At 38.9% G+C, this 13,334-nt stretch overlaps 1 protein-coding gene across 1 annotated transcript; it reads right to left on the bottom strand.

Annotated features, from left to right (window-relative positions):
* Window positions 1–8,484: 8,484 nt before the first annotated feature.
* Window positions 8,485–12,721, bottom strand: LOC149230195 (uncharacterized). The gene is made up of 7 exons (XM_089381226.1): window positions 12,086–12,721; window positions 11,299–12,006; window positions 9,695–10,471; window positions 9,326–9,478; window positions 9,083–9,205; window positions 8,632–8,688; window positions 8,485–8,589 (listed from the first exon to the last, which is right to left on the bottom strand). The coding sequence occupies exons 1-7, from the start codon at window positions 12,719–12,721 to the stop codon at window positions 8,485–8,487; spliced, it is 2,559 nt and encodes an 852-aa protein (XP_089237352.1).
* Between the last annotated feature and the right edge of the window lie 613 nt (window positions 12,722–13,334).

The raw sequence follows: 13,334 nt of genomic DNA, 5'->3' as shown, positions 1-13,334 counted from the left end.
GGTCTGCTGTCCCAAACGCAAGTCATGGAATTCCCTTGCCTTCTCGTCATAGAAACGTTATGTCAGGTATCTTTCCTTGAAATATCTTTGAAATTTATCCTAGGTAATATTCTGTTCACTTACTCCTCTCACGATCTTGACTTCCTCCCACCACAGAGTGGCTTTCCCTTGTAATTGGAAAATGGCTAATCGTGCTTTCAGGTTGTGATCGTATTCGTACAGCTGGAAGTATTTGTTCATATTAATTAACCATGCCTCAGCTGCTTCCTCTTGTTCTCCGTCAAAGTGTGGCGGTTTGATCTTGCGGAACTCCCCTTGCAACTCTGTCCGTTGCCTTTTTGATGTCTACTGCTCGGAAGCATTATCAGATCGTTCCTCCCGTTCTTCATCCCTTCCTTCTGACCCTTCTGGTTCTGTGTGGTGATTCTGTTCCTCCGACACTCTCTGCTGCTCAGCACTGGGATTCAACGGTTGCTGATTCTGTTTGTCTGATAGGCTCTTTAGAATTCTTTCCTGCTCCATGGTTAACCTGGCGTTATCCTCTCGTAATCGAGCCATTTCATTTTTCAGTTCCTGTACTGTCTCTAATATTGCAAGGTTCGTATTGCGAGTCTCCTCTCCAAGCTGTACCCATAATTCTGGGTTATTCCCAGGGCTTGTTGCAGGTCCCTGGCCTGCTACAAACCTATGCGGAGCACTGCCTGCCCTTCGCATGTTTACTGTCTTCTGTCTCCTTGTTGTTTCCTTTGTCTTAGCCTAAAAATGGAACCAAAAGAGAAGTTAACATATTAACTATTTTCTTGTAAATATAAGTAAAATTGCGACTGCAAAATTTGTAATGGTTTTACTTCGTTTGTTTTCAGTCATTTTTTTTAAATTTGTTTTTGTTCCAGTGTTTGTCCCAGAGGCCACAGTTTTTGAAACCGGGCTTTGATACCAATTGTCATGTCTCTACCTACACATTTACAAATTTTTTTTTACTTTTCTCTCTCCAGGCATTACATCGCAAGGTAACATTACGTACTTGGTTAACCTTTTCCAGTTGAATGACTTAAGAATAAGTAACTCAGGTGATCGGAAAAGGCTTTCTGATGGAATGACTATTTGCATGCATTAATTTATAGTACTATCTGTCCTGATCACTTTCATGTCTCACCAGTTGGTAGTTCCTCCTACGCATCACACCTGGCATGATATTTATTTTTCCTGCTCCGTCATGTGACATGGCATGGGCAGCGTACCATCAGCTGCCGAGCTCCTCGAGCTTCACCTGTCTTCTACGATGAGGATCGCAAGTCACTGATCTAAGGGTTGAGATTAGCCCTGGGATTTTCGGTGCTCATTACTCCAGCTTTGAGTCTCAAACCGCTCATTTGCCTTGGTGCTAGCTCCAGCTTTGTTCTGCCTTTCTTCGCGCGGGGTCCACCTGTAAGTTTCTTGCCTGTGACCCTGGTTCGATGTACAGGAGTTTACCTATCGAACATTTCCGTGGTTCAAGCATACATGTAAGGTTTTAACTTGTTCTGTTTTAAGTTTATTTGACTCCCTTCCTCCTTGAATGTTTGCATTGCTGAATTCATGACTGTAAGAATCCTTATGTTTTGTCTGCGAGTTGAAGGAGGAACAAGCGCGGCTAAGAAGTGCTTACTGACACGATGTATGGCAAGGCTCTTAGGATTTCATCCTCTCTCGCTGGCCGCCAGGTAAGCACCATATTCTCGATGCAGGGTTTTCTTGTTAGAGTGGTTTCGTCAAGAAGTATTGTCGTATGTTGGTTGCCCACTTTAGGGTTTATAGTTTTCCATATTCTTGTTTGTGTTTCAGATTCGATGGCAGCAACCAAAGTACCCTGAAAAGGGTTTCTCTGTAGCCTTCTCTGAGGTTAATTGGGTTGTCAGCCCAAAACTATCCTGACTAGGGGTTTGGCACACCTTTAGGCTTTTAATGCCTTTGGGCTAGCTCTGTCCTTGTCTTATGACTGCAAACTATTTGGTTTCATTTGTAAAGTCTGCTGAGGGAATGTGTGGGTCCTCTGCAGGTTTCTCTGTTGCATTCATTATGGACATGATTTTATTTCCAGTACCTAGGAAAAAAGGAACTCGAGTCCATTGTAAATATTCGGTTCTGTTATAATTATTGAATTAGAGCCAAGCTCTTTATAGCTCCTGGTCACGTTTTCTTAATGTACGACTACACTTGGTAATGGAAATATAATCTTCTGGTTTCACAGTTGAATTTATTTACTGCTTTGGTCATATTGATTTGCTTTGCCATATAGTTCTATGCATATATATACTTGCTGCGAGCCTTAGCTTTATTTATGCAGAGTTTAGAATTTATGTCGGTCTTATCTCGATATTATGATGCCAATATTTTGTAAGTTTCTCTAGTTGGTACCTTACTGGTTTGCGCATCCATCCATTCACAATTGAAGTAATGTGTTTACCCTTTTGTCTATTTATGAATATAAATGATTTCCTCCATCTCTGGTTATGGTGTTTAAATGTTTCACCTGGTGCATCTACTATTAGAGCTTATCACAGTTCTTTTGTTATATGTGAACCCCGTCCCGGTGTTGGGGATGAGCACTGGTTCATAACAACATATCTTCTTGAGTTTCCTTGTGGTTTGTTACAGTTTCCCTCTTTCATTATAAAAGGTTTCTAGCTATTTAATCGTTTCTCGCATTGGCTCCAATCGCATATTTCTTGCGAGTCCTGCTTTTTAACCTCTACAGTTTCTTCTGTTTACTGCTAAATGAAATCCTGTGAATTTCTAAGGCCACCCGTGCCTATCAGGCTCTATGAGAGTTGTTTGTTACGCCGTTATACATTTCCTGGGATGCTCACAACGGAGTTCCCTTGTTCAACTAGTTTTGTTGTCTCTGTTTCTTTTATATTATATGCACCGCTGGCATACCATTATCATGGCTACCGTGCCCTTCACGGAAAACCCCCGGGTATAATTAATGTCTGTTCTAACAGATCCCTCTACTATTACTTCTGTTCACAATTTAGGAATGTGTTTTGTTTTGGGTTTTTTAAAAGAAAAGAATAAAACTGCTCGGCAGTATTTGTATACTCCAGAATACAGAGGAAAGAGAGAACTAAATTTTCTTTAACAGTCACATACTAATCATAACAGTAATCCCTCCATCTCTCTTTTATAAATAATATGAAACACATAAGAGTTCATGCAGCAGATTCCCTCAGAGGTTTTCTCTACTTACCTGGTCTTTCCGAGTTGTAAGAGCTCCTCGAAAAATTCACCTGGGTTCTCTGCTTTTCCTTGACCACCCGACCATGAGATTCGTCTTTCGGGACCAAAATCTCCCCCCTAGCTCTCTTGCAGGACTACAGTCCTCAGCAAGATGCATGCACCTCGTGCTTGGCTATCTGGTCATCACCAGACTTAGCCATTTGTTGTTTTTTTTTTCTTTTTTTCCTTTGCCTGTCCCTACAACGCAGATTTTTCCTCTACCTTCCTCCTTTTCTCTGGAAGCCCTTCCAGTTAGGGGAGGTAGTTAGGGTTGCAACCACAGCAACCATCTTTTCCCAACTTCCTCCTCAAGAAGTTGCCAACACATCAAGAAAACATTTCTTACTTTTTTTAAAATAATAAAAAGATTATTAAATTTCAAATGACTAATATTGTCATATTCAGTTTGTCTTTTATCACAGTAAAATTAAATATTTACATTTTCTTGGGGCATCACAGTTGAGTAACAACTCACTGGAAATACGAGATGTCACTAAGAATAGTGACATAGTGACATATGTTTAAGGGAAATCTCTATGTATCTTTGTTATCTAACAAATATATTATAATGAAAAAATTATTAAATTTATTTTTATAATATATTATTTATTTTTTAATTATAAGTTAAAATATTTTATATGTTATTTTTATAAAAATAGTAATAATTTTGAGAGTTATTTTAATTAGCAAGTTTTTTTTTTGTTCAATATTTAAAAGATAAAAATTTATTTTCTAAACATTTTTAGATTAAATTTTGTAACTGAACCAACAAATAAATCATCCCTCAAATAAATTTACTTAATACAAATTATTTTATAAACTTAATAATTACTTATTTTCAAAATGCATCAATGTTTATTTTAAAATAAGTTTTCATAATTTTAATTTAATTGTTACTAAAATAATAATAAAAATTTAATTTTTATAAAATATTTTTAGTAATAATCATATATTAAAGATTGAGATTTATTTCAAATGTAGTTATGTATCTTTTATCATTTTAATTAAATTTTTTAATTTAAAAATAGTATCATATCAACAAGTGTTATACTAAATGAATTATAATGTTTTGGACATGTGGTATTAATAAACAATGGTATTGTAAGAAAGACTATTTACATGTTAAATTTTTTTATAATTAAATGGGGTGAATCTCCATGATTAAGAGTCTTGTTATAGTTTTTTTTAATATATATATGTTTAACTCACATATGAATTCTTTTTATAATTTATAATAATAATACTTTAAATTAAAGTTATAATTTAGTTAATTTTTATTATTGTGAGATATATCATGAAGTAAATGTTTTGATTTTTATCATAAATTGATGTTTATCTACATTGGATAGTTATTTATTTTACTTTAATTTTTTTATTTAAAAACAAATAAATATAGTTTATATCCCAACCAATATCTTAATGATTAACTTATTGAATGTTAATTCAAGGAATTTTGAATATATATATATATATATATATATATATATATATATATATATAACTCCAAAATCAATTAATAATTATAAATCATTTTCATATTAATTTGACTTTACACTTTTAGCTACATAATATTAATTTGATTTTACACTTTCAGCTACATAAAATTTATGGATCATTTCATCTAAATAGAAAAGAAATAAAAAATAAGCATTTACACCGAAAATACCCAGAACACATGAATGTTATTGCTTCCCATAAATTGCTTCCCATAAATATAAATATATAGGATTGAAATATGGCACAAAGCATGTATTTCTTTGATAATGAACCTCCTTACATGTCACTTGTTGATTAGTTTCTTTAGAGTGTAGATTGTCCTCAAACATGATGGTTGCACAATCACAATTTTACACTCCTTTTTTTGCATTCCTTTTTGATAGTTCTTGCCCTTGTGCACTTATTAAACTTGTTTAGGAAAATACAATTATTTTTTAGAAGAAAAAGGAGAAATTGGAAGTATTATTTTACGTGAAAACAATAATTATAAAGGAAAGATGTTGTTTGAAGTTTTCTATAGTAAAAGTGATATATAGCAAATATTAGTAAGTTTTTCTAATTGTTGTAGTGACCATTATTAATTTGCAACAATTCTTTTGAATTTAATGTTTTTATTGAACCTAATTTTTAATTATTTATAATTTTTTCACCACATTTTTTTCACTTTTTACTCCTTATATCCTCATTTTAATATTGTTTTGAATTCGTTTGAGTTTGATTTGTGGTTGATGATGGGTAGAGCATCTATTTCAAACATTGAATGTTTTAATATTTTACATAGTTTATATCCAGAAAATTAATATACAATATTGATATATTTTGACATAAATCAATCTTCCATACCGTTAACTCTCTCTAAATAATATAAGATAAATATGATAGTTACTATATCAAATATCAAAAAATTCACAGTGAGAAATAATTATATTGTCATGGATTCCCATGGTAAAAAAAAAAAATTGACAGGATAAATTAAGCTCCTAGGCACTATATTTAGGGGTATGTTTAACAATTTCATATTTGTTGATGTGTCACCCGAGTGACCGTGACATATACCTTTTTATTGCGTACAGCTGATAGGCCGTCAATCTACACTTTTGCGTACCTTAACCTGATAGACTGTACTTAAGGCAGGTACAAGTCTGCACCTCCCACCCATATGGTTAACACGTAGCCCTATCTATAGCTAGCAATACCGAAAGTCTATGCTGTCTATTATATGCATAAGAGTTTGGGTGGCAGTTAACATAACTGGAATTTACTTAGTTGTACCCCCTGGCGCCTGGCGTGGGCATCACCCAGCTGCCATCTCGGGATTCTCAGGACATCGACGGTTTGGGATGCGGTAAGTGATCTGACGGTCGCCATGTCTATTCACCGCTTTATTCCACCCTTAGCGCGGTTTGGAGGACTCATTTCCTCGCAGCAAGTTCTGGAATCCCGCTCCGCTCTCTGCCTGGGCGAAGGGCCCGACCCTTGATGGTGCGGGGTTTGAACAAAGCAGGTAATACAACCCCGCTCTTCTCTGCATACGTAGACAGTTGTATAGTTTTTGTTTCGGTTTTACATGCTCGCCCACAGGCAGATATTATGGATTTAACAGGGTGTATGTTTTACTTTGTAGATATTCATGCCCAAGTATCAGGGTTGCAGGTGGCGTCGATGGCGATATGGGCACTAATCCCTACATCGCTTTCCGGGTATGATGAAGTTTTCATGTGCAAGCTGCATTGGGGTTATTTCCGTCTCTAGGTCTTACAGGTCACTGGGCCTGAACATACTTTATGTATGTCCCTGTCTTGAGTCCATAGTTCTGGTCTTAATGGATTATGAGGCTGCGATCCTTGAATTTGTTTATCTGAGCCTCCTTGGCTGGGTTTTATATGGGTGACCTGAGTTATCACTCAGGACTCTTTCTTTTGTCTTTTAAAGTTCTGCCTTCCGTAAGTATTGTGCTTACATGCACTTTGTATATTTGATTATCAGTCTCACGTCTGAACATGGACATTTGTTTAGAATTCTGTATATATATATTACGGTTTCCATACATGGTTTCATTCCTCAGAGTTCCTAGATTTGTCTGGTTGTTAAAGGACCTTTCTTCCTAAATTAATGGCACCAAATAGTCCTTGCGCAGATGTATGGTTTTGTTCTGGTGAAATGTTTTTTAATATATACATGCATGTTTTCTTTTCTGGTTAATAGCTCGAATAGGTGTATATATATATATATACTCTATCTCTGGCTTTGATTATCACCTCATTTATATGTATAGTTAATACACTATTTAATTTCTTCACCCGCCATGGATGTTTACATGTTTGTGTGTATAGACTACTGGTTATTGGTCGCATTTGGCAGTTTGGTTCACGGTCATGGCTGTATTCTAGTTAATCCACCAGGTATTTTGTGGTCTTGACTCCGCTCGCTCACTTGAGGGTTTCCAAAGTAAATTTCTTTTCTTTTTACTCTGCCGCACCTGTGACTAACCTTACGTCCATGCGACCAAGGTCGACCCGTCCCGTGGTTCGACCGGGACCAGCATTGCCCAGGTTTGGGTGTATGATACATCCACTAACCGGTGAGCCTCCTAAGTCTGGTATCAGGAGTCTCTCGGCGATGATACTATTATCGGTTCTCGTTCCTCGTACAGAGGGTGCTACTGATTCCATACACCTTTCCACTACCCGATTGCACAGATTGCCATTTGCGCGCGCATGCAAACTTCAATGTTTTACCATATCAAACCCTTGAATCCAATCAGTCTTATACATATGTATATTCCTAAAGGAAAATGATATCAAAGACTTAGCCCCCTACGGACTCTATGTTCTCTGAGGGTGTTCCTTAGTCCTCATTCGAGCTTGCATCCCAAGGGTTTATACAGGACCAGAGTCAACAATTTATTCAGCTAGAATATCATACGCTTATGGGCGATCCGATTATAGTTGACTACTGTTTCGGTGTTGCAGTAACCCCAGCCTTGTTTACCTTCGGGTGAGTTTCAGGATTTTCTAACCTGCTGTATAATCTTTGTTTAAGACAAATCACCATAATAATAACATGAATTTTTAATTCTAAAACAAAACAGTGAATCAATGATATTTAACAGGAAAACACATCCTACGAGTATTTATATTTCAGTCCACACTCTATAGCAGAAACAGTAAGCTCTGGATGAACAGTGATTTGTTGATTCTATCTAGTATGTCTACTTGTATGAATTACCTACAAGTATTTACTCACTTACCTGCGCCAGTGTAACTTACAAATTGCTCCAAAAGCTGAGCCTTCATTGCTCTACTGCTTCCAAAATTCCACCCAACCTTGAGGTTTGTCCTTCCGGACAAAAACCTCCCCCCGAGCTCTCGCCGGGCCATTACCCTCAGCGAGACACTGCACTTTCGTGCTGGGCTATCTGGTCATCACTAGACTTAGCCTTTTTTTGTTTCTGTATGTCATCTTCCTTTTTGCCTGCCTGTCCCTACAGCGCAGCCAACCACCCCTTCTTGCCCTCCCCTCCCAAGAAGGCAGTTAGGGTATTTTTGATACACACTGCAACCACCTTTTGGTAGTTGCCCATTTCAAGAAACTTTTTGTTTTTTTTAAATAACACAGGAAATATTATTACATCCAAACTAATAGTAATAGTCATTTCAGTTTACCATTTACTGTAGTAAAATAAAACATTTACATTTAACCTGGGGCATCACATCTCCCCCCCTGAAATTAGACATCGTCCCGATGTCTTTCAGCCAGGAACAACCCTGGATAAGCCTTTTTCATCAGTTCCTCATCTTCCCAAGTGGCCTTGTCAGGTCCAAAGTGCTGCCACTGCACTTTAATTTGGGTAATAACCCACTTTCGCAGCATTACTTCTCTCCGGTCGAGGATGTTCAGCGGTTCGACCAAGACCTCTCCTTCCGGTTCGACCTGCAATATGCAACATCCCAAGTCAGTTTTTCCTTAAAAGAGAAGCATTAGGATTAGGCAATCGGTGGCCACTTCTTACCTGAATATCCTACCATTTGATTATATGTTTGGGGTCATAAACATATTTCTTTAACAAGGAAACATGAAAAACGTTGTGGACCCGTATGTGACTGGGCAGAGCGAGCTGGTAAGCAACTAGCCCAACTCTTGCTAAGACCTGAAAGGGTCCACAAAATCGGGGTGCTAACTTGGCACACCCACTCCATTGTAATGTGCTTCTCTTTGCCCGAATTCTCACATATACATGGTCACCGACTTGATATTCCTTAAACTTTCTCTTTCAGTCCGCAAAACTTTTCTGTCTATCTTGGGCTGCCTTTAAATTGACTCTCACTTCCTTAACCGTTTCCTCCATTTCCTTAAGCATGTCGGGTCCCAACATTAATCGGTCTTCTGGCCCACCCCAGCTTGCGGGTGTGCGACATTTCCGCCCATACAATACCTCAAATGGGCTCATCTGTAAGGATGTATGGTAGCTATTATTATATGCGAATTCAACTAGGTGCAGATAGTCCTCCCACTTAGTTGGTTGTCACATAACATAGGCTCGTAACATGTCTTCTACCACTTGGTTCACCCGTTCAGTTTGCCCATCAGTTTGAGGGTGATACGTGCTGAAATTCAGCTGAGTTCCTAATTCCCCGAACAATGTCCTCCAAAAGGCTGAAGTAAATTTCACATCTCGGTCTGAGATTATGGTTTTAGGTAACCCATGCAGCTTAAATATATTCTGCATAAAGATATGAGCAATTTGTACAGCTTTATAGGTTGATTGCACGGGTATAAAATGTGCCGATTTACTTAGCTTGTCCACCACCACCATGATGGAATCATTATTTTTCCTTGTTTTGGGCAAACCTGTTATGAAATCCATGGAGATGGTCTCCCATTTCCATTCTGGAATGGGTAACGGTTGCAGTAATCCCGCAGGGTGTTGATGCTCTGCCTTAATCTGCTGGCATTCCAAACAACGAGCCAGGTATTCAACTGCATCTCTTTTCATACTTGGCCAATAGTACTCCTTCCGTAGGGAGGTAATCATTTTCTGATATCCTGGGTGACCGGCATAGTGGCTTTTATGAAATTCATCCAGTAGTAAGTTTTTAATGCTGTTTTGATTGGGTACATACAGCCTTTTTTTGTAACACAGCATTCCAGTATCATTTACTGAGTAACTTGACTGATTTCCTTGGCTGGTTAGCTGTTGTACCTGCTGTTTTATTTGCTGATATACCAAGTCCTGTTCTGCTGCCTTTTTAATTGTTTCTTCAAAAGGGCTTTTCCATTCACTACAGGAAATTTCGTATAAACACTGTAATTTCCGACTTAACGCGTCTGCCACCCGATTCTCCTTCCCTTTCAAATGTTTGATCTCAAAATCAAAACTACTTAGAAAATCCACCCACCGTGCTTGCCTGGCGTTTAAGGTGGGCTGGCTGAAATAGTTGGTTAAACTGTGGTGGTCTGTCAAGAGTAAAAATTTCCTGCCCATAAGGTAATGTCGCCACATTTTTAAGGCGTGAATAATGGCTGCCAATTCCAGGTCATAAGCAGAATACTTCTGCTCATGTTCCTTCAATTTCTTAGACTCGTAGGCGATCACCCTTCCTTCCTGCATCAGCACACCTCCTACTCCTTCTTTGCTTGCATCAGTGCACACCACATATTCCTTATTGAGGTCAGCTATGGTCAGAACAGGTGCGGTGGTGAGCAGGTGTTTAAGCTGCTCAAAACTTTTTTGACATTCTGAAGTCCACCGAAAAGCTCTCCCTTTTTCTGTAATGAGGTGATAGGAAAGGCTACTTTTGAAAACCCTTCCACAAAATGTCGGTAGTACCCTGCTAATCCCATGAAAGAGCGAATGTCTACTACATCCTTGGGTATAGGCCATTCCAAGATAGTCTTTATCTTCTCCGGGTCTACTGCAATTCCTTCTTTCATGATTATATGCCCCAAATATTGTATTTCCTCCTTGAAGAAGTCACATTTACTAAAGTTGGCATACAGTTGGTGTTTCCGGAGAGTTTGCAGCACTAGCCTAAGGTGCTCCCTATGTTCCTCCATCATACGAGAATATATTAGTATATCATCAATGAATATCAGTACAAATCTGTCCAAATATTGATGGAATATGCTGTTCATTAGACACATAAAGGTTGTCGGGGCATTGGTTAATCCAAAGAGTAATACCACGAATTCATAATGCCCATATCTGGTCCTAAAGGCAGTCTTGGCTATGTCTTCTTCCTTAATCCGAATTTGGTGATAACCAGAGTGCAGATCAATCTTGGAAAATACTGTTGCCCCCTTTACTTGATCGAACAGTTCGTCTATTCTGGGTAAGGGGTACTTGTTCTTGATGGTTAATTTATTTAATTGACGATAATCGATGCAAATTCGGAAGGTGCCGTCCTTTTTCCTAACAAACAATACTGGGGCTCCCCATGGAGACACACTGGGACGAATGTAATTTTTGTCTAGCAGTTCTTGTAACTGCATTTTTAATTCTGTCAGCTCAGGCGTACTCATCCGGTAGGGGGCTCGAGATACCGGTGCTGCCCCTGGTATTAATTCAATGGTAAAGTCTATATCCCTCTTAGGTCGCAGTCCGGGAACTTCTTCCGGAAAAACATCAGCAAATTCTTGTATTATAGGAATGTTGTCCAAGGTGGCTATTTTGTCTTTTGAGTCAGCATAGCCCACCTGAATGGTATAAATCTGACACCCCTTCCTAATGCACTTAGCTAATTGAGAAGCAGTTATTGGCCGAACTTGCACAGGCCGTTTAATCCCTTGAATTTCTTGCCTTGCCCCCAGCTCATCCCTGTAGTAAATGGTCTTGGTTTTGCAGTTGACTAGGGACCAATGTTTCTCCAGCCAGTCCATACCAATAAGAATATCATAAGAGCCAAGGGGAAGTACATTCAAGTCCGCTCTTATTGACTGTCCTGCTATTTTTAAGGAGCAGTTATCAACCTTGGCCTGGACTCTTCGCTTTGCCCCTGTAGCCAACTGTACTAACCACGGGTTCCTAAACTTAACTGTTTGCAATTTACATTGCTCCACAATCTTAGGACTAATGTAACTTAATGTAGCTCCTGGATCAATTAAAACAGTGACAGTAAGGTCTGAAAGTTTACCTTCAAATTCCACCATGCTTGGCTGGTACTCCGCCTGTCGATCCTCCAGAGCCGCATTAATCTTTGGCAAACTACGTCCCACGTCACCGACTGTTGATGCTTCGTGAATCTGGGAAAGCTGTTCAACTCCTTTCCTTGTGGGCAGTTTTTGACGTAATGAGGCCCATCGCAACCCCAACACTGCACTGGGGTCTTACTGCCCCTTCGCTGTCAAATTTTCCAGATGGTTCACTGATTCTTGATTCACCCATGGATTTTGTTCTAAGGGGGTTTTTCTGTGAAATTCTGCTGGCCTGCCCTTTTGCCAGACCCTTACTATTTCCACCATGGTTACCTTTATTATTTCCAGCAAATTTGTTGTTTCTCCTATCAGCCCACCTCTTTCCCGGAGCTTCTCCTTTCTGTTTATTTTGCTGGTAACAAATTCCGGCTTTGCATATTACTTCATCCATTGTTTTCGGATTATCAAACTCGATCCGTTCTCTCATATTCAAGGGCAGATTTCTAATAAATCTTTGTATTTTAGCCTTTTCCTCCTTGATATAGGGTACGTAACGAAGTAATGATGTAAACCGGGTAATAAATTCGTCCATGGTTTGCTGTCCCAAACGCAAGTCATGGAACTCCCTTGCCTTTTCATCATAAAAACGCTCCGTCAGGTACCTTTCCTTGAAATATTTCTGGAATCTGTCCCAAGTAACATTCTGCTCACTTACTCCTTTGACAATTTTAACTTCCTCCCACCATAATGTGGCCTTCCCTTGCAGCTGGAAAATGGCTAACCGGGCCTTGAGGTTGTGGTCATATTCGTACAGCTGGAAATATTTGTTCATGTTGATCAACCATGCCTCAGCTGCTTCTTCTTGTTCTCCGTCAAAGTGTGGCGGTTTGATCTTTTAGAATTCTCCTTGCAGTTCTATTCGTTGTCTCTTTGATGTCTACTGCTCAGAAGCATTGTCAGATCGTTCTCCCCGCTCTTCATCCCTTTCTCCTGACTCCTCTAGCTCGGTGTGGTGGGTTTGCTCCTCCGACACACCTTGCTGTTCGGCACTGGGATTCAGCGGTTGCTGATTCTGTTTGTCTGACAGACTCTTTAAAATTCTTTCTTGCTCCATGGTTAATCTAGCATTGTCCTCCCGCAAACGGGCCATTTCATTTTTCAGTTCTTGTACTGTCTCCAATATTGCTAAATTTGTGCTGCGGGTCTCCTCCCCAAGTTGTACCCATAATTCTGGGTTACCCCCAGGGTCTGTTGCAGGTCCTTGGCCTGCTACAAACCTGTGTGGAGCACTGCTCGCCCTTCTCATGTTAACTATCCTCCGGGTCTCCTTGCTCTTAGCCTGAGAACGGAATCAAAATATTAACTGCTTCCTTTAAATGAATAACAAAATTGCAATTACAAAACATATCAAAAGTATCATTATCTCTTTGTTTTCTAGAATTTAT

This window comes from Pinus tabuliformis, chromosome J (assembly GCF_031772625.1).
Source record: "Pinus tabuliformis cultivar Carrire ecotype Pingquan chromosome J, CPIR1, whole genome shotgun sequence".
NCBI lineage: Eukaryota > Viridiplantae > Streptophyta > Pinopsida > Pinales > Pinaceae > Pinus > Pinus tabuliformis.
This window is presented reverse-complemented; position numbering and strand designations above follow the sequence as displayed.